Source organism: Entelurus aequoreus, linkage group LG01, assembly GCF_033978785.1.
Source record: "Entelurus aequoreus isolate RoL-2023_Sb linkage group LG01, RoL_Eaeq_v1.1, whole genome shotgun sequence".
Lineage (NCBI taxonomy): Eukaryota > Metazoa > Chordata > Actinopteri > Syngnathiformes > Syngnathidae > Entelurus > Entelurus aequoreus.
In genome coordinates, this window is record NC_084731.1 from 14,920,891 (window position 1) to 14,944,356 (window position 23,466).

Here is a 23,466-nt window from a genome sequence, read left to right on the forward strand (position 1 = left end):
CACATGTGTCATAGCCAATTATGGCAATGTTTCAATGACGAGTCGACCCGGTCACGCCCCCACCACAAATTGATTGCCGGTCCGTGGGAAACACCGAGCCATACTTCTATACGTCTACATTGTGCTCAACAGCGCACCTCATTTTCTGCAGCAGCTGACCTTTGACCCACGCCATCAGTCCCATAATCACGTGTCGCCTGCGTTGCGGCTCTGGCAGGGTCACAGGAATGAAGAGAGTAACCGGGCCACTAATGGCGTCGTGTGGCTAACATCACTTCTCATTAGCGGGACAGCTCCACTGTCCGACCACGCCCTGCCGCGCCTCCTCTGGGTACCATGGCAACCGGCCAATCCAGCGCGGAAGACAGGGTTCAACGTTGACACAATGAACATGTGGTGAGGAAACATACTTTTAAAGTAATTTTGATAGTAGGCTAATATAGACACTTACGTCATGTGTTGTCTTCATTATAACACTTATATAATACTTTTAAAGTCATTTTGATAGTAGGCTAATATAGCTAATATAGACACTTACATCATGTGTTGCCTTCATTATAACACTTATATAATACTTTTAAAGTCATTTTGATAGTAGGCTAATATAGCTAATATAGACACTTACATCACGTGTTGCCTTCATTATAACACTTATATAAGACTTTTAAGGTCATTTTGATATTAGGTTAATATAGACACTTACATCATGTGTTGTCTTCATTATAACACTTATATAAGACTTTTAAAGTCATTTTTGATAGTAGGCTAATATAGCTAATATAGACACTTACATCATACGTTGTCTTCATTATAACACTTATATAAGACTTTTAAAGTCATTTTGATAGTAGGCTAATATAGCTAATATAGACACTTACATCGTGTGTTGCCTTCATTATAACACTTATATAAGACTTTTAAGGTCATTTTGATATTAGGTTAATATAGACACTTACATCATGTGTTGTCTTCATTATAACACTTATATAAGACTTTTAAGGTCATTTTGATAGTAGGCTAATATAGCTAATATAGACACTTACATCATGTGTTGTCTTCATTATAACACTTATATAAGACTTTTAAAGTCATTTTGATAGTAGGCTAATATAGCTAATATAGACACTTACATCATACGTTGTCTTCATTATAACACTTATATAAGACTTTTAAAGTCATTTTGATAGTAGGCTAATATAGCTAATATAGACACTTACATCGTGTGTTGCCTTCATTATAACACTTATATAAGACTTTTAAGGTCATTTTGATATTAGGTTAATATAGACACTTACATCATGTGTTGTCTTCATTATAACACTTATATAAGACTTTTAAGGTCATTTTGATAGTAGGCTAATATAGCTAATATAGACACTTACATCACGTGTTGCCTTCATTATAACACTTATATAAGACTTTTAAAGTCATTTTTGATAGTAGGCTAATATAGCTAATATAGACACTTACATCACGTGTTGCCTTCATTATAACACTTATATAAGACTTTTAAAGTCATTTTGATAGTAGGCTAATATAGCTAATATAGACACTTACATCACGTGTTGCCTTCATTATAACACTTATATAAGACTTTTAAAGTCATTTTGATAGTAGGTTAATATAGCTAATATAGACACTTACATCGTGTGTTGTCTTCATTATAACACCTATATACGACTTTTAAAGTCACTTTTAATAGTAGGCTAATATAGACACTTACATCGTGTGTTGTCTTCATTATAACACTTATATAAGACTTTTAAGGTCATTTTGATATTAGGCTAATATAGACACTTACATCATGTGTTGTCTTCATTATAACACTTATATAAGACTTTTAAGGTCATTTTGATAGTAGGCTAATATAGACACTTACATCATGTGTTGTCTTCATTATAACACTTATATAAGACTTTTAAAGTCATTTTGATAGTAGGCTAATATAGCTAATATAGACACTTACATCATGTGTTGTCTTCATTATAACACTTATATAGGACTTTTAAAGTCACTTTTGATAGTAGGCTAATATAGACAGTTACGTCATGTGTTGTCTTCATTACAACACTTACATTTTTTGCGGCTCCACAGATTAGTTTTTTGTATTTTTGTCTCTTGCAACATTTTGGGTTGCCGAGCCCCTCACCAAACAGATGCTGGTACTCTCTGTGAAAACCGCACGATGACTTCATCAATTTACAAAACACAAACACATTATTCCAAAAGCCATTTCGGGGCCACCTGTCATCCCCCTTCTAGCGGCGGGCAGCATTCTGTTGTCCTAACTGTCAAAGCATCAAAGTCAAATTGCTGATATGTCCTTCCCTGTGACGGGCACAGAGAAGACAAATCTGCTGTGCAGAAAGTCAGCAAGACTATCATTGGAGTACAAATAGAACACTGTGACAAGCAACCTATTTACTGCTGATACACGCTTTCTGTTTGGGCTTTGATTGCTTTACTAATGCAGACCAAATCATATTTCTGTGTCAGTGTTCCGGTGTGGAATGCATTAAACAAATGTAGTCCACTCACGATGCCCATCAGGCTTCAGACATTCCCAGAAAACATGACTTCATCAGAGGGGAGTGTTCACATAGCCAAGCTCTCAACTTGGCTTTTATGGAACATATACACCCCCCCCCCCCCCCCCCCCCCCCAATGTCATTACATTTGTGTCAGAAGGGGCTGACTTACTGTGATGAAGGGGGTTAAATGTGCTAATTCAATTGGGATTGAGCTATAATTCAGATTTATAATGGGGGGGGAATACTTCATGTTGAATTGGATGCCATTTGTCTGAACACGGACCCCCACTTGAAATAAGCAAGGATTTGATATGAAGGCCATCGGAGTTAAAGTCATTTTGATAGTAGGCTTATATAGCTAATATAGACACTTACATCATGTGTTGTCTTCATTATAACACTTATATAAGACTTTTAAAGTCATTTTGATAGTAGGCTAATATAGCTACTATAGACACTTACATCATCTGTTGTCTTCATTATAACACTTATACAAGACTTTTAAAGTCATTTTTATAGTAGGCTAATATAGACACTTACATCATGTGTTGTCTTCATTATAACATGTATACAATATTTTTAAAGTAATTTTGATAGTAGGCTAATATAGACACTTACATCTTGTGTTGTCTTCATTATAACACTTATATAAGACTTTTAAAGTCATTTTGATAATAGGCTAATATAGCTAATATAGACACAACATGTGTTGTCTTTATTATAACACTTATATAAGATGTGTAAAGTCTTTTTGATAGTAGGCTAATATAGACACTTACAGCATGTGTTGTCTTCATTATAACACTTGTATACGATTTTTAAAGTAATTTTGATAGTAGGCTAGTATAGCTAATACAGACACTTACATCATGCGTTGCCTTCATTATAACACTTATATAAGACTTTTAAAGTCATTTTGATAACAGGCTAATATAGCTAATATAGACACTTTCATCATGTGTTGTCTTCATTATAACACTTATGCAATATTTTTAAAGTAATTTTGATAGTAGGCTAATATAGCTAATATAGACACTTACATCATGTGTTGTCTTCATTATAACACTTATATAATATTTTTAAAGTAATTTTGATACTAGGCTAATATAGACACTTACATCATGTGTTGTCTTCATTATAAAACTTATACAATATTTTTAAAGTCATTTTGATAGTAGGCTAATATAGCTAATATAGACACTTACATCATGTGTTGTCTTCATTATAACATGTATACAATATTTTTAATAGTAATTTTGATAGTAGGCTAATATAGACACTTACATCTTGTGTTGTCTTCATTATAACACTTATATAAGACTTTTAAAGTCATTTTGATAATAGGCTAATATAGCTAATATAGACACTTACATCATGTGTTGTCTTCATCATAACACTTATATAATATTTTTAAAGTAATTTTGATACTAGGCTAATATAGACACTTACATCATGTGTTGTCTTCATTATAAAACTTATACAATATTTTTAAAGTCATTTTGATAGTAGGCTAATATAGCTAATATAGACACTTACATCATGTGTTGTCTTCATTATAACATGTATACAATATTTTTAAAGTAATTTTGATAGTAGGCTAATATAGACACTTACATCTTGTGTTGTCTTTATTATAACACTTATATAAGACTTTTAAAGTCATTTTGATAATAGGCTAATATAGCTAATATAGACACTTACAACATGTGTTGTCTTCATTATAACACTTATATAAGACGTTTAAAGTATTTTTGATAGTAGGCTAATATAGACACTTACATCATGTATTGCCTTCATTATAACACTTATTATCATAAACAAAGAATGATGGAAGAAAAAAATAAAAAGATATGGCATCAACATACTGCTCGGCGCTGATGTACTGATCTTCTTGAGGATTGCAGGCCACTTTTCCGATGCGGACTCCGCTCTGGATGTCTTTGAACTGCAGGCCCAAATTCTCGCCCATGATCGTCAGCATGGTTCCTCCCTGCCTGGGCCCGGTCTCAGGAAACAGCTGCGAGGAGAAGCAAAGAACAAAGAATATTTTTTTTACACCTTTGACAGAACTCGGCCAGAGTCCACGCCCACTTGCTACGAGATTAGATGAAAAACGAGATCAGTACGGCTTCCGGCTCAGTCAAACAGTCTTGGGACTGATACTATTCAGTCTATACATCAATGACCTACCAGATGTATGCATAGATATAGATCTACAGATCTATGCGGATATACATCAGGTACGACCTGTACTCTAGTTGCTGTGAAGTTAAATGCTAAATTAGTCAAAATAGCATCTTGGCTGGCATCATCCTGTTTAACCCTAAACACTAAAAAGACTAACTCTGTCTGCTTCTCCATAAAAAAGCTACCTCAAACAAACTTTTTGAATATAAAAATGAATGAGGAGCTCATTGAACAAGCACCTGAAGTCAAATACTTTTACTTTTAGGAATTCAATGATTCTTTCACACATATCTTATAGCTTAACCACATGGTCCCAGGCACACCAGTCATCCATCAAGACCATTGAGTGTCTTTATAACTGCGCCTTGAAAGTCTTAGACGAGAAGAGTATATGATATCATCATTGCTAAATTTTAACCAAACCACAACTATTGAACTCTCTACCTGACACTTTGATAAGTATACCTGCACTTGTCACTGTCAAGTTCAAACACTGATGACATCTATTAAACAAGACAAGAGGCAAATAATTAAACAGAGACAGAATTCAATTTGGACTCAATATTGAGGAGAGTCGTCTGTACACTGTACCCTTGGACAGTATCTCAGCACGCTCCGCCAAAAGATTGCATGCCTCCTTCTTTTATTTTGGACCACCCCTGTTTCCAAAGGACAAAGGTCGCAAAAAGTTCACAGAAAAGGTCGTAAACAATTCACAGAAAAGGTCAGTTCAAAAAGAGTTCGTAAAATAGTTAAAAAAGAGGTCCATAAAATAGTTCAAAAAGAGTTCGTAAAATACTTCGAAAAGAGGTCGTCTGGAAATTGGGCAGATCCTGTCATCTCTCCGCTTTGAAGAACAATATCTTTCTGTTGATTACCATACATGAAAGAACACAGGAACACCTTCATCTTGATTCCCCCCCCCTCCTACACAGTGGAGTTTTACGAGCCTTACTCTTGGTAGGTTTCAAAGAAAGCTTTTGTCTTCTTGCCTGGAATTCATTTCAACACAAATTTTTTTGTGATAACTTACAAACAATTATTCTAACAGTCACTTTCAAAAAACAAACACAATCGTGTTGCCATGTTTAGTTTTTACAAATGTTTACTAATTGGTTTTTATCTAGTCTGCACTTTGTCTGTGTTATTATTAGGGACCGATGTCCCTTTGGGACTGAGGACCCTATTGAATTTCTAGCGTTTTATTATTATACCGCCGCCTCTTTGAGCTGTAATTTGACCCCCTTAACATGCTTCAAAACTCACCAAATTAGACAAACACATCAGGACTGGCGAAAATTGCGATCTAATCAAAAAAACCAAACCCCAAAACTCAAAATTGCGCTCTAGCGCCCCCGAGGAAGAAAACACAGACAAAACTGCCTGTAACTCCCAGTAGGAATGTCGTAGAGACATGAAACAAAAACCTCTATGTAGGTCTCACTTAGACCTATATTTCATACACTGACAAGCCCCAGCAAAAATCAACAGGAAGTTTGCAATTCCCCCTTCAAAACAAAAGTTGTGTAAAAACAGTCACCTTTTTTCAAACATTATCCCCTCTGAGCGCGTTTGTCGTGTCGGCTTCAAATTAGCACAGGAGAGAGATTGAACCCTTCTGATTAAAAGTTGATGAAAGAGTTTTAATTACTGCTCCGGTTTGGATTTTATGAGCCCTCAAAGTCGGTCCCGTCCATCGCTGCTTGCAGCTTTAATTAGGGTCCGCACAGGACCTTTTCAAAAGGAATCCCAAAGGGAGTCCTTTTGCAATGGGACGAAAGGACCCTATTGAAATTGTAAGGTTTTATTATTATTATTATTATTATTATTATACCGACCCCACAAAGAACGCTAATTTGACCCACTTAACATGCTCCAAAACTCACCAAATTTGACACACAAATCAGGACCTGCAAAAATTGCAAGTTATTAACAAAACCAACCCCCAAAAATAAAAATTGCGCTCTAGCGCCCCCTAGGAAAAAATAAAAACAAACTGCCTGTAACTCCCACTAGGAAGGTCGTAGAGACATGAAACAAAAACCTGTATGTAGGTCAGACTTAGACCTACATTTCATAATTTTACATCCTCGGGCAAAAACCAACAGGAAGTTGGCAATTTCCCCTTCAAGACAAATTTGTACTAAAAAAACCCGTTTTTGCCTCTTTGAGCTGTAATTTGACCCCCTTAAAATACTTCAAAACTCACCAAACTTCTCACACACATCGGTACTGGTAGAAATTGCGATCTCAAAAAATAACCGAACCCCGAAACTCAAATTTGTGCTCTAGAGCAATTTTTAAATAAAACAGAGAAAAAACTGCTCCTCAGAGGAAAACTCAGACAAAACTGCTTATAACTTCCGGTAGGAACATCTTAGAGACATGAAACAAATACCTCTATGTAGGTCTCGTTATTATTATTATTGGCTTTTATCTTTTTTGCACTTTGTCTGTATTATTACTATTATCATTATTATTGACTTCTCTTTGCCTTATTGTTTTTATTTTCCTATTTTTATTGATGTTAGATCTGTGTTGTTGTTGGGGACAAGTGTTGTAAATTAGCTTTGGCTACAAACACTATGATGCATACATTGGATAACTGTTTCAGATATCCATGTTTCTGTATCCGTCCCTATTTCAAATAAACCTTTATATAAACATTCGCAGCCCGCCTTCTTGCACACGACTTCCTCACGGTCCTCACTTGCGTCTCTATTTTGACCCTGGCACCATTAATCTGGTGAATACAATTACAGAACAGACTGACCTATGGTCCCTCCAATTCCCCTAGAGTTCTGTGAAAGGTGTGCGGAGGTACTAATGGCTACCGAGCATGTTGCTAATCACTGTGTCATTCATCCACAGCACGGACACACAATAGTCCCTCTGGTAATCTGTCATTACTGGGATAATTAGGGCTCAGGCTAATTGGATTAGAAATTAATGGGGGGGTGGGGTCATCTGTCGGAGTAGAGTGGGACCAACCAGCACGGACTGGTATCACGTACTTAAAGCAAGTATAAATGGCGAGCACCACCGATTAATGACTTCCAGGAACATGAGAAGTAGGTTATGATGACCCTAACTTGAGATGAAAACACAACTACCGTATAATTCGGACTATAAGCCTCTACTTTTTTCTAACGTTATGAACCCTGCAGCCCATAAGATGATTTATGGACGATAATGTTTTGTATTCAACACCGGCAAAGACACTGAAAAGATGTTATATTGTTTGTGCTATGGCGACCATCTTTCGGATGAGTTATGTCACTGCAGGTGCTGCGGGTTGAAAATGTACTTCCTGTTTCGTGCCTTGAACCGGAAGTATGACCGTCCGCTCGAAAGGACTCGTCATTCATCGCTCCAAGCAACGTTTGTAAGTTTTACAATGTAACTAAAACAATTCATACTTACTAAACCGTCCCATGTGTGATGTCTGTAGGAGTGTCTTAATGCATATGTGTACGTGCTATCGTTATGTAATCAAGCTAGCATCGTTAGAATTAGCACATAGGCTAACACGTTTACAGGTGTCTGTGTCGGTATTATCTTTTTGTATCGTTTCGGTTTCGTAAATTCACCAAAACGTCACCGTGGAGTTATTGAGACTGATTAGAGAGCTAGCTTCCGCAGCGAGTGGGTCCATGACGATGACTTCCGTTTTGTTGTTCCAGACCACGGCCAACATTTCCGTGTTGTTCCAGACCACAGCAAACGTTCCCGTTACATTTCAAAATTTCTGTCAACGAAGATTTGCGTCAGCCTGCGACACTTAGTCATTTTGATAGTAGGCTGATATAGCTAATATAGACACTTACATCATGTGTTGTCTTCATTATAAGACTTTTAAAGTCATTTTGATAGTAGGCTAATATAGCTAATATAGACACTTACATCATGTGTTGTCTTCATTATAACACCTATAAAAGACATTTATTTTATTTATTTTTTAATTTTTTATTTATTTTATTTTTTATTTTATTTTTTATAAAATACATTTAAAGAAATGTTGATAGTAGGCTAATATAGACAAATCATGTGTTGTCTTCATTATAACACTTATATACGACTTTTAAAGTAAGTTTGTCAGTAGGCTAATATAGCTAATATAGACACTTACATCATGTGTTGTCTTCATTATAACACTTATATAAGACTTTTAAAGTAATTTTGATAGTAGGCTAATATAGACACTTACATCATGTGTTGTCTTCATTATAACACCTATATAAGACTTTTAAAGTCATTTTGATAGTAGGCTAATATAGCTAATACAGACACTTGCATCGTGTGTTGTCTTCCTCATAACACCCATATACGACTTTTAAAGTCATTTTGGTAGTGGGCTAATATAACTAATTTAGACACTTACATCATGTGTTGTCTTCATTATAACACCTATGTAAGACTTTTTAAAGTAATTTTGATAGTAGGCTAATATAGCTAATATAGACACTTGCATCATGTGTTGTCTTCATTATAACACTTATATAAGACTTTTAAAGTAATTTTGATAGTAGGCTAATATAGACACTTACATCATGTGTTGTCTTCATTATAACACCTATATAAGACTTTTAAAGTAATTTTGATAGTAGGCTAATATAGCTAATATAGACACTTGCATCATGTGTTGTCTTCCTTATAACACTCATATAAGACTTTTAAAGTCATTTTGGTAGTAGGCTAATATAACTAATATAGACACTTACATCATGTGTTGTCTTCATTATAACACCTATGTAAGACTTTTTAAAGTAATTTTGATAGTAGGCTAATATAGACACTTACATCATGTGTTGTCTTCATTATAACACTTATATAAGACTTTTAAAGTAATTTTGATAGTAGGCTAATATAGACACTTACATCATGTGTTGTCTTCATTATAACACTTATATAAGACTTTTTAAAGTAATTTTGATAGTAGGCTAATATAGCTAATATAGACACTTGCATCGTGTGTTGTCTTCATTATAACACTTATATAAGACTTTTAAAGTCATTGTGATAGTAGGCTTGTATAGACACTTATATTGTGTGTTGTCTTCATTATAACACCTATATAAGACGTTTAAATTAATTTTGATAGTAGGCTAAAATAGACACTTACATCATGTGTTGTCTTCATTATAACACCTATATACGACTTTTAAAGTAATTTTGATAGTAGGCTAATATAACTAATATAGACACTTACATCATGTGTTGTCTTCATTATAACACCTATGTAAGACTTTTTAAAGTAATTTTGATAGTAGGCTAATATAGCTAATATAGACACTTGCACTTACTAGTGGGTCCATGACGGTGACTTCCGTTTTGTTTGATTGGCTGTTTTACTGCCCTGTGCCAACAATTAAGGCATGTAAATAAACATTTACAAACTATTTTGTACCGGTACATATCTGCGGTCATAATAGAAGTACAAATATATTCTTCTCCTTAAAATCTGGTATGTGCGGCTACTATATAGCCCGGAGAATATGATACAATGAAACTTCTCATTCAAATTGCCCTCAAGATGATTCAATTTAGAATATACTTTTGAAGAAAAGTAAGCCTTTAAGTCCAACAAAAAGCTGGGATCTTACAAAGTGTTGCCATTGGAAGTTGGATGGCTTCAGACATGTGTGGGGAATTTCACACCACGATCAACACTCCTCCATGCTACCTGCTATCTAACTGATCTTTGCAGGGAGATGATTACCAGAAGAGGTGTGGAAGTTAATCGCACAGCTGTACAGGAAAGTGAGCAGAAAGACACAAAGGGAACAAAGAGCCAGAATACCAAAGTGATATAATGATTGAGCGTTTTCTCTCCGACTCCGACAAGGCTTATGGTGAACAACTTTGCTTCTTCCTCTCCCTGGTTTTGTGTCTTTTCAATTCGCCGCGTCTTTCTTTCAGCGTGTGTTTTAGCACCAGACAAAGGAGTGATTGGCGCACAGCGGCGCGCTAGTCAAGAGTCTCCAGATATGGTAATCAAATCTCTTCCTCTATTCGGCCGGCCTTATCAAAACACACCCAAATACAAAACTTGTCATTTCCACAGGCAAACAAAGAGCAGTCTTTTGATAGAAGCTCAAAGACTTTCTAGTCTCCCGCTCACAGTCCCGGCGCTCTACTTCCATTCAAAGTCTGTTTTCCTGTCTCATCTAAAACACGTCTGCTTGTGTCAGAGGCTCCGACTATTGCGGCCGCCTGAGCAGAGATAACATCTACTAGTTAGAAAGAGGGGAGAGATTGAGGGCGACAGGGGGCACGCAGCCAGAGATGCTCTGAAGATTAAGCAAGATATGCTTCACGGGTTTATCAGCGAGATCGCAGCAAAGCCAACATGCTCGTTCAATGTCTTTGTTACGGTTGTAACGCACAAGAAACATTACAAGTACATGCTAGTAATTTAGGTGAAAGTACGGTCTGGAAGCTGTCTCTCGGCTAATTGTTATGCTTTAGGTCAGTGTTTTTCAACCTTTTTTGAGCCGAGGCACATTTTTTGCGTTGAAAAAAATGCGGAGGCACACCACCAGCAGAAATCATTAAAAAACGAAACTCAGCCGACAGTAAAAAGTCGTCGTCGCAATTGTTGGATATGACTTGTTTGGGTCCCACATCAAACTTAAGAGAGTCAATGACTTCAACATAAAAGTAGGTGACAGTGTCATCACCAGGAAAGATGAGGTCACCTACCTAGGTTCCATTCTAGAGGCTAACCTTTCCTGTGACAAAATGGCAACCAAGGTAATCAAAAAGGTTAACCAACGAACGAGATTTCTCTACAGAATTTCCTCTCTGGTCAACAAAAGCACCTTGAGGATTCTGGCGGGAACTCTCGTTCAACCCTTTTTCGATTATGCATGCACCTCCTGGTACCCTAGCACCTCCAAAACCCTCAAATCTAAACTCCAAACATCTCAGAACAAGCTAGTCAGGTTACTTCTAGACCTCCACCCCAGATCCCACCTCACTCCTACCCACTTCTCTAAAGTGGGCTGGCTCAAGGTGGAGGACAGAGTTAAACAACTTGCACTGAGCCTAGTCTATAAAATCCGCTACACCTCCCTGATACCGAAGTACATGTCAAACTACTTCCTTAACGTAAATGACCGCCATAACCACAACACCAGGGGGTGCTCCACTAACCACGTTAAACCCAGATTCCGATCTAACAAAGGTCTTAACTCATTCTCTTTCTATGCCACATCAATGTGGAATGCGCTCCCAACAGGTATAAAAGAAAGGGCATCTCTATCCTCCTTCAAAACCGCAATAAAAGTTCACCTCCAGGCAGCTACAACCCTAAACTAACACCCTCCCCGGATTGCTAATAATCAAATGTAAACAATCAAATGCAGATACTTTTTCTTATGCCTTCTGATCTCTCTCTCTCTCTCTCTCTCTCTCTCTCTCTCTCTCTCTCTCTCTCTCTCTCTCTCTCTCTCTCTCTCTCTCTCTCTCTCTCTCTCTATGTCCACTACTTGATGTCCATACCCCCCCCCCCCCCCCCTCCACACCCCTGATTGTAAATAATGTAAATAATTCAATGTGATTATCTTGTGTGATGACTGTATTATGATGATAGTATATATGATAGTATATATCTGTATCATGAATCAATTTAAGTGGACCCCGACTTAAACAAGTTGAAAAACTTATTCGGGTGTTACCATTTAGTGGTCAATTGTACGGAATATGTACTTCACTGTGCAACCTACTAATAAAAGTCTCAATCAATCAATCAATCACTTAAAGGCCTACTGAAAGCCACTACTAGCGACCACGCAGTCTGATAGTTTATATATCAATGATGAAATCTTAACATTGCAACACATGCCAATACGGCCGGGTTAACTTATAAAGTGCAATTTTAAATTCCCCGCTAAACTTCCGGTTGAAAGCGCCTTTGGATGATGACGTATGCGCGTGACGTAGCCAGTGAAACAGAAGTATCGGTACCCCATTGAATCCAATACAAAATAGCTCTGTTTTCATCTCATAATTCCACAGTACTCTGGACATCTGTGTTGGTGAATCTTTTGCAATTTGTTTAATGAACAATGAAGACTGCAAAGAAGAAAGTTGTAGGTGGGATCGGTGTATTAGCGGCGGACTACAGCAACACAACCAGGAAGACAGAGATGGATAGCAGACGCGCTAGCCGCCGAACTCACCTTAACTTCCTCCGTCTCGCCGACCGCGTCTGTGATCGGGTGAAGTCCTTCGTCGCACCGTCGATCGCTGGAACGCAGGTGAGCACGGGTGTTGATGAGCAGATGAGGGCTGGCTGGCGTAGGTGGATAGCTAATGTTTTTAGCATAGCTCTGTGATGTCCGGTTGCTAAGTTAGCTTCAATGGCGTCGTTAGCAACAGCATTGTTAACCTTCGCCAGGCTGGAAAGCATTAACCGTGTATTTACATGTCCCTGGTTTAATAGTATTGTTGATCTTCTGTCTATCCTTCCAGTCAGGGGTTTATTTATTTTGTTTCTATATGCAGTTAAGCACGATGCTATCACGTTAGCTCCGTAGCTAAAGTGTTTCGTCGATGTATTGTCGTGGAGATAAAAGTCCCTGTGAATGTCCATTTCGCGTTCTCGACTCTCATTTTCAAGAGGATATCGAGATATATATCGTGTATCGTGACATGGCCTGAAAATATCGAGATACTACTCAGTGGTTAGAGTGTCTGCCCTGAGATTGGTAGGTTTTGAGTTCAAACCCCGGCCTAGTCATACCAAAGACTATTAAAATGGGAGCCATTACCTCCCTGCTTGGCACTCAGCATCAAGGGTTGGAATTGGGGGTTGAGTCACCAAAAATGATTCCCGGGCGCTGCTGCCCACTGCTCACACTTGGACGGCGAAAAAGAAGGAGCTTATAGACCACAACGGAGACAACAATGGCGGACTCGCGCAAAGCACTGTGGGTCAATCGCTACCATATATGGATAACCCATTGATGTCACACCTGGGGGAAAACACGTCACACTTTTGGGTAAACTCCAAACGGCTGGTTTGGAGGAAGTATTAATATTGTTTTACAAATATCTCCGTCATACCTCTTGGTACCCCAGCACCTCCAAAACCCTCAAATCAAGACTCCAAACATCCCAGAACAAGCTGGTCAGGTTACTTCTAGACCTCCACCCCAGATCACACCTCACTCCTACCCACTTCTCCAAAGTGGCTCAGGGTGGAGGACAGAGTAAAACAACTTGCACTGAGCCTGGTCTATAAAATCCGCTACACCTCCCTGATACGAAGTACATGTCAAACTACTTCCATAACGTAAATGACCGCCATAACCACAACACCAGGGGGAGCTCCACTAACCACGTTAAACCCAGATTCCGATCTAACAAAGGTCTTAACTCATTCTCTTTCGATGCCACATCAATATGGAATGCACTCCTAACAGGTGCAAAAGAAAGTGCATCTCTATCCTCCTTCAAAACCGCACTAAAAGAACACCTCCAGTCAACTACAACCCTAGACTAACACCCTCCCCCCACCACATCCCACCTCCCCGGATTGTAAATAATCAAATGTAAATAATCAAATGTATATACTTGTTCTTATGCTTAGTAGTAACAGACCTACACTGTTACTATGTCCATTTCTCAGATGATACAAATGTTGATGACTGAAGTGCTGATATCAACTGAACCTAACCCCCCCCCCCCCCCCCCCGCCCCAAATTATTTTGGGCTCAACAGTAAAGGAACTAATCTTTACTCTAACAAACATCACACATATGTAGAGAATCACAAGTCGGCAACATGTAGAAAGACAACCCCCCCCCCCCCCCGCCCCCCTCCAAACACACACACACACACACACACACACACACACACACACACACACACACACACACACACACACACACACACACACACACATTGGCAGGGCCTGGGTTCTTTTAATTGGTTTCTAAGGGCAGCAATAATGCCTTTCCATCCTCTTGGGGCAGAGCAGGCTGGAGATGATGGATGACCAGGCAGCATCCAAGGCCAGCACTAGGACACTGCTGCACTACACTTGGGGACCAGACGTGGGTGTTGTGGCTAATTTCATATATATATTCCCAAACTTAACCTTTTTTTTACTTTTTTTGACACCTTTCAGAATCAAATGCAGTGTTTCCCATAAACTGCCAAGATACCTGCGGCGGTGGGGGCGTGGCTATGGGCGTGGTCACCATGACATAATCGAGTAATTTGCATAATTTACAACAATGATATGATTTTCTCTAAAAAGGCTCACAAAATGTATACTTACTAATTAATAATAATAGTTTTGTTTTAAACGTCCATCCATTTTACAATATAATTACAAGACTTTATGTACATATTTATATACAGATTTGAACAATAAGTTATTCACTGAAATATATTTATTAATTGTGGTTCTTACAAAAAATATATCTTGTAAAATATAAACGCTAAAATGTCTCTTAAAGCTCTGCCCCTTTAATTAGTGCATACTAAATCATTTAACTTTAGCCTACTACTACAACCATATTATTTACCAGCAACATAAAGTGAAACAGAGGCAGAGGTGTCCTGCCACAGTCAGTAACAAATAAACAGAAAACAGTAGTGGTCAAATACAAATAAGGCAACAAGAGAAGTATCCTACACTTCTCTTTTGTAAAGTAAATCTGAACAGCCTATATGGGCATCTACATCAACTATATGATTTGCCTGAGAAGCTGGACAAGAAAAAAATAAATAAAATAAAAAAACAATTCTTTTTTTTTAATTTAAAAAATAAAAACAAATAAAAAATCTATTTGTGGCGGACGTAATTCTTTCGTGGCGGGCCGCCACAAATAAATGAATGTGTGGGAAACACTGAAATGCTCATTCAACTATTGTCACAAAGTTGATTGAAAAAACCCAAATTGTCCGAAACCAATCACGAGAACCCTTAATCATCATTTGCTGTGTTTGGAGCCGACTGTAGCTCTCAAAGGTACAGTAGGGAAGGGATTCATAGGGCCCCATTCTCTGTGTGGATCTCGCATGAGAGGAAGAGGGAGGGGGCGGGGGTCATCATTTTGCAATGCAGTCTGCTGAAAATGATGGAAAGCACCACACTACATAGCAACTGGTGCTGTGGTCAACGCTGGAATTGCCACACAAGACACGTTTTCAGATACTTAAAGTGGATAGTGCACACACCAATTATCGGCAGCACAACATCAAGGTCGCGGAACAGAGACACACTGCAGGCTTACACACACACGCATGCATCCACAAAAAATATGCGCCACACACACATACCCCACCCCCAATCCAACGCCCTTGACGCTAATCCCATAGGAGTGATGGACGGACGGGCAGCGCCTGAAGAGCTGCAGCCTGCCACCATGGCCTCCCACTCCCCCCCCTCTGTTGCGAGATATCTCGAGATGTATGTTGTAATATGTATATATGCTTTGCTATGGAGGTTTTTTCCCACTCCAGACTTAGGAGCCCAGTCTAGATTGTATTTTTTTACTCATCCTTCCCCAGAGTTGACCTTTTTCCCATCTTTTACAGGGCGCCTTGTGGGGATCCATCAGCGTTCTTGTTCTGTAACCCTGTACACTGTTTGTTTGTCTAATCTTGAACGAGTTTGTGCTGAAAACAAAGTTTCGTTGTACTTGTGCAATGACAATAAAGACCTACCTACCTACCTACTTACCTATCTACCTACCTACCAATTGGCCACGTTCCATGCGTCAGGTAAACCGAGAATACATGAACAAACAATCTGGTGTATGCTATACAGTGTAATGATGAATGCACTGATTCACATATTGGGGAAATAAAACAACCACTAAGCCGATCTACAACTAGGGTGAAAAACCATCCCTATCTCTCACATACAACACTGTCCTTTCAACCATTCCTAAAAGACTGCAATTTAGGCCATGTCTAAACTAAGTCGTTTAACCCCTTAAACAAATAATTATTTAGCCTAAGCCCCGTTTCAGCCACACTAAATCCTCTATTGGGTCTTGGGGCACTAGGAGGTTAACCCCTTTACTACTGTTACCCCAGGTGGCCCTTGGCAAAGGCCTAGTACCTGACTGCCCCCTAGCCAGGGATACGGTGAAGACCTCAACGGCGGAGCTGGCGGAAGACGGTAGATGTAAGAACCACCGCAACGGCTGCGATGGCGGAAGAAGGCACCCCCACATCCATGTTGGCCCAGTTATGGGGAAATAACAACCCGAGACCTCAACGGTGGAACAGGCGGAGGATGACTGCTAACCCTATGGAGCGTCACAACGGCTGGGAATGCGGATGAAGGCTGCAGCAGAAAAGGGTCCCCCAGTTGTCTTGGACTCCATGCCACTGGACCCTTACCCAGATCTGTCAAGGATCATGTGGTTGACTGTCTGTGCACCAGTCTCCCCATGTTAAACAAAGTCACGCACAGGCATCCTTAATAAAGGGATACCCCCCTACCAGGAGGATCGTCATACTCGTTTGAGTGACCGCCATTGATGATGATGGTCAGTGTTTGGACTAACGCGTTACTGTAACGCCGTTACTTTCGGTGGTAAATAGTAATCTAACGCGTTATTTTTTATATTCAGTAACTCAGTAACTACATGATGTGTTACTGTGTCATTTTAAGTTTTTTTTTTAATGTAGTATCGGCTAGAAACGGAGAAGATCTGAGTGTGTTTTATTGGAGCGCTGCGGAAGAGGCGACGGAGAAGAGGCGCGCCGCGCGCTGTATGTGGGAGGGGGCGTGTCTCTGTTTACTAACAAGACACGGCGAAGCCGAAGCCGAGTTTCTTAACATGGAGATATTCTCACTACTTTTCTTTTGTCGACCACAAAGAAAAGGACATTTTAGTTAAATGTAGGTTGTGTCTTGGATCAAAGATCCTATCCTAGCAAATCAAATCTGCTGAAACAGCTGCAAAAGCAACATGCTTCGACGAAGCTAGTAAAGAGAGACACACTTCCCCTCCTAAGCAACAGCGGCTAGAATTTTAACGAGGCACTGCTAGCCAGGACAACATTGATAGAGCCATTGCAGCGTATGTGCTAGAAGACATGCAAGCTATTTCTACAGTGGAGTCACCCGCTTTCAGGCAGCTAATTAGCATGATACCGGGCGTCAAATGGCACCTGGACAGTGAGTACATAAAAATGGAAAGCGAGCTAAAGAAAACACTCCAAACTCTGCCTCTGCTCATCATTCAGCACTGCAGGTACACACACTCTGTCAATTCTCTTATATACTCTTTCATTCTAGACTTCTAGAGTGTTTGATTATCACATCACTCTAAATGTATAGACTATAAAGTTCACAAACATAAAGAGGGATGCTAGTGGGCCAGGCCAATATTTCCTTATCTCTAAACTAAAACTGGGGAAATGTGTAGTGTTGTGAGCTTCAGACATGATTTTATTTCACAATTCCTTGAGAGAAAAAAAACGCCTGGTTAGGCTTTGTGTATGTAGTGTGTGCCTTCCTTGGTTTACAGCTATGTTGTTATTATGCTGTTTGTTACTTATGTATGTTATGTTGCAGCTATTTAAAATAGTTTTGTCAATTTGTTCTGGCCTTAAACAAATTGGCCCTTTGAAACATATCTTTGTCTGTGTGTGTTGTATGTAGAGCACATTGCTTAGCAGAGTTCAGTGATGCAAATGCATGTCAAGTTTATCAACAGATTGTATTATTCTCCAGTGCAATAACAGTACTGAAATGAAGGCTAAAAGGGCATTAATAATGCAATGCCTTATAAAAAAAAAATATATATATATATACCGTATTTCCTTGAATTGGGTGTATATTATCCGCATGCCTCGTATTACCGCCGGGTCAAACTCGTTTAGCAAAATAATTAGCGCATGCTTTGTTTTACCGCCGGGTCAAACTCGTTTCGCAAAATAATTAGCATATGCCTCGTTTTACAGCCGGCTCAAACCTTTCTTCACCTTTCAAGGCATCATTTTCCAAAATGGAGGAGGCTAATTTCAATCATTTAAAATCGCATAAAGGGAAGAAGATAAAGAGCTATTCAGTAGGATTTAAGGTCCAAGCTATTGAATGTGCTAAAAAGAACAGTAAGCGGCTATGTTTTATTAATATACCGGTAGCTGCGTGTGTCAAATATGAGTCATTAATTGACTCCCGCCTCATGGTGGTAGAGGGCGCTAGTGATCCCAGGGAGCATTTTTGCGACTACTCGGCTGCAGAAGAAGTGACAACAAGCAGCAACAGTTAGCAGCGATCGTTTATTTTTTCCTCTCGCCTGGACTTTTAACATGGAGGATTACATACAGTATCTAAAATAAAACAGTTTTCTAAACTGGACTTTCAATCGAAGCAGGCGGTAATAATTAAAGGAAGATCTCCATCGAGACAAAGAGACTTTTAAAACTGAAGAAAGATAAGGAAGACTTCTATAAACAAGTTATCAATGCTTTTGGTAAGAAGGAGCGGCGCATGGACTTCATTTATAAATAAATGGGTTATACTTGTATAGCGCTTTTCTACCTTCAAGATACTCAAAGCGCTTTGACACTATTTCCACATTCACCCATTCACACACACATTCACACACTGATGGCGGGAGCTGCCATGCAAGGCGCTAACCAGCACCCATCAGGAGCAAGGGTGAAGTGTCTTGCCCAAGGACACAACAGACGTGACTAGGTTGGTAGAAGGTGGGGATTGAACCCCAGTAACCAGCAACCCTCCGATTGCTCCGATTGCTGGCACGGCCACTCTACCAACTTCGCCACGCCGTCCCCTAAGTAAAGGTAAGACCATAATACATTTTTTTTAATTAAATGTGCTTTTCATGATGGTATCCTTACATCACACTCAAATTTATAAGCGCATGCCTGAATTTACCGCATGCCTTTGGTAAGCGCCGGAGTGAGAAGCGGGTTTTAAAATAATTAGCGCATGCTTGCATTTACCGCATGCCTTTGGTAAGCGCCGGAGTGAGAAGAGGTTTTAAATTAAGTACCGCCCGGCGCTAATTCAAGGAAATACGGTATATATATATACACTACCGTTCAAAAGATTGGGGTCACATTGAAATGTCCTTATTTTGAAGGAAAAGCACTGTACTTTTCAATGAAGATAACTTTAAACTAGCCTTAACTTGAAAGAAATACACTCTATACATTGCTAATGTGGTAAACGACTATTTTAGCTGCAAATGTCTGGTTTTTGGTGCAATATCTACATAGGTGTATAGAGGCCCATTTCCAGCAACTATCACTCCAGTGTTCTAATGGTACAATGTGTTTGCTCATTGGCTCAGAAGGCTAATTGATGATTAGAAAACCCTTGTGCAATCATGTTCACATATCTGAAAACAATTTAGCTCGTTACAGAAGCTACAAAACTGACCTTCCTTTGAGCAGATTGAGTTTCTGGAGCATCACATTTGTGGGGTCAATTAAACGCTCAAAATGGCCAGAAAAAGAGAACTTTCATCTGAAACTCGACAGTCTATTCTTGTTCTTAGAAATGAAGGCTATTCCACAAAATTGTTTGGGTGACCCCAAACTTTTGAACGGTAGTGTATAAGTAACTAAATAGTTACTTTTCACAGTAACACATTATTTTTTGGTGTAAGTAACTGAGTTAGTAACTGAGTTACTTTTGAAATAAAGTAACCAGTAACTGTAACTAGTTACTGGTTTTCAGTAACTAACCCAAGACTGATGATGGTGTGTGTGTGTTTAATGTTGTCTTTCACATACCGTCCAAAATTCTCTGGTCCAAATGAAATTAGCAGCTAATCCGCTGGCTAATGGACACAGACCAGCTAGCATTCTGAAGGGAAAAAAACCCCAACAAAGCAGTCCAAATCAAGCAAGAAGACATAAAAAAAGATGAATCCAATGCTGGGGAGAGAGGGATTTAAACAGATGGATGGTAAGAAGTGGAGTAATATTCAATTTGTGTGGCGGCTGCCTCGCTCTTCTGGAGAACTAAGGGATGAAACGGGGAGACTTCCTTTGTCGCCTGCCGATGTTCTTTAGGCGTTAAATGTCACACTGCCAAATGTCAAAGGTGGCGAGGAGAGGTGAGGCTCAGTGATGAAGAATCCTCCGGTGGTTTACCAGTAAATCTCCTCTTTGTCTGCGCCGAAGGAAAGTTCCTCTTCCTGCTGTTATTGCTTCTCTACTACACCTGCTTTTTGACTGCCACCAACATCTTGCCCCTGGGCCAGGATTTATGCCTCAATATGCACACACACACACCCCCCCCATCACTGTACCCACACACACACACACACACGAGCCCTGCCTCTGTGCGCTTGTTTGAAAGAGATAACTGAAGCGGGAGAGAGAGACTAAAGGATTTATCAATGTGCCAGTGCCCCAATTATCCAATAGCTTCATTATGTATTCAGAGGGAGTCGCACAGGAAACATAGTCAGGGAGCGCTCAAGTAAGGGAGCAGGAGCGGAATATACGCTATATTGCCAAAAGTATTTGGCCACCCGTCCAAATGATGAGAATCAGGTGTCCTAATCACCTGGCCCGGTGTATAAAACCAAGCACTTAGGCATGGAGACCGTTTCTATAAACATTTGTGAAAGAACGGGCCGCTTTCAGTGATTTCCAGCGTGGAACTGTCATAGGATGCCACCTGTGCAACAAGTCCAGTCCTGAAATTTCCTCGCTCCTAAATATTCCAAAGTCAACTTTATTATAAGAAAAGTGAAGAGTTTGGGAACAACAGCAACTCAGCCACCAAGTGGTAGGCCACGTAAACTGACAGAGAGGGTCAGCATAGTGCAGTGTTTCCCACACATTCATTTATTTGTGGCGGCCCGCCACGAAAGAATTACGTCCGCCACAAATAATTTTTTTTTAAAATTTATTTTATTTTTAATTTTTTTTTTGTCCTGTCCAGCTTCTCAGGCAAATCATATAGTTGATGTAGATGCCCATATATGCTGTTCAGATTTACTTTACAAAAGAGAAGTGTAGGATACTTCTCTTGTTGCCTTATTTGTATTTGACCACTACTGTTTTCTGTGTATTTGTTACTGCCTCTGTTTCACTTTATGTTGCTGGTAAATAATATGGTTGTAGTAGTAGGCTAAAGTTAAATTATTTAGTATGCACTAATTAAAAGGGGCAGAGCTTTAAGAGACATTTTAGCTTTTATATTTTATAAGATATATTTTTTGTAAGAACCACAATTAATAAATATATTTCAGTGAATAACTTATTGTTCAAATCTGTATATAAATATGTACATAAAGTGTTGTAATTATATTGTAAAATGGATGGATGGATGGACGTTTAAAACAAAACTGTTATTATTAATTAGTAAGTATACATTTTTGTAGCCTTTTTAGAGAAAATCATATCATTGTAGTAAATTATGCAAATTACTCGATGATGTCATGGTGACCACGCCCATAGCCACGCCCCCACCGCCACAGGTATCTTGGCAGTTTATGGGAAACACTGTAGTGCAAATACTTTCTGCACAGTCAGTTGCTACAGAGCTCCAAACTTTCATGTGACCTTCCAATTAGCCCACGTGCAGTACGCAGAGAGCTTCATGGAATGGGTTTCCATGGCCGAGCAGCTGCATCTAAGCCACGCACCACCGAGTCCAATGCAAAGCGTGGGATGCAGTGGTGTAAAGCACGTCGCCACTGGACTCTAGGGCAGTGGCGACGCCTTCTCTGGACTGATGAGTCACGCTTTTCCATCTGGCAATCTGATGGACCAGTCTGGGTTTGGAGGTTGCCAGGAGAACGCTCAAGGACACAACGGACGTGACTAGGTAGGTAGAAGCTGGGGTTCGAACCAGGAACCCTAAGATTTCTGGCACGGCCACTCTCCCAACCGCACCACGCCGTCCTATAACCCTAACCCTAACGACATATTCACCATTACTAACCCTAACCCTAACCAAATAACTCTAAATTAGGTGTTTGTTACTTAGAATATGTTCCCCTAGTGTCCAAATAACTGTAAGTTAAGTATTTTTTACTTAGAATATGTTCCCCTAGTGTCCAAATAACTGTAAGTTAAGTATTTGTTACTTAGAATATGTTCCCCTAGTGTCCAAATAACTGTAAGTTAAGTATTTGTTACTTAGAATATGTTCCCCTAGTGTCCAAATAACTGTAAATTAAGTCTTTGTTACTTAGAATATGTTCCCCTAGTGTCCAAATAACTGTAAATTAAGTCTTTGTTACTTAGAATATGTTCCCCTAGTGTCCAAATAACTGTAAATTAAGTCTTTGTTACTTAGAATATGTTCCCCTAGTGTCCAAATAACTGTAAATTAAGTCTTTGTTACTTAGAATATGTTCCCCTAGTGTCCAAATAACTCTAAATTAAGTCTTTGTTACTTAGAATATGTTCCCCTAGTGTCCAAATAACTGTAAATTAAGTCTTTGTTACTTAGAATATGTTCCCCTAGTGTCCAAATAACTGTAAATTAAGTATTTGTTACTTAGAATATGTTCCCCTAGTGTCCAAATAACTGTAAATTAAGTCTTTGTTACTTAGAATATGTTCCCCTAGTGTCCAAATAACTGTAAATTAAGTCTTTGTTACTTAGAATATGTTCCCCTAGTGTCCAAATAACTGTAAATTAAGTCTTTGTTACTCGGAATATGTTCCCCTAGTGTCCAAATAACTGTAAGTTAAGTATTTGTTACTTAGAATATGTTCCCCTAGTGTCCAAATAACTGTAAATTAAGTCTTTGTTACTTAGAATATGTTCCCC

General features: G+C 39.1%; 1 protein-coding gene across 3 annotated transcripts in view; it reads right to left on the reverse strand.

Annotated features, from left to right (window-relative positions):
• LOC133648406 (plexin-A1-like) overlaps positions 1-23,466 on the reverse strand; it is a 155,580-nt gene that overhangs the window by 116,615 nt on the left and 15,499 nt on the right. For all 3 annotated transcript variants that reach the window (XM_062044473.1, XM_062044481.1, XM_062044464.1), the window contains exon 3: positions 4,397-4,548. In XM_062044473.1, coding sequence (XP_061900457.1) covers positions 4,397-4,548 — 152 coding nt within the window. The remainder of the gene's footprint in view (positions 1-4,396; positions 4,549-23,466) is intronic.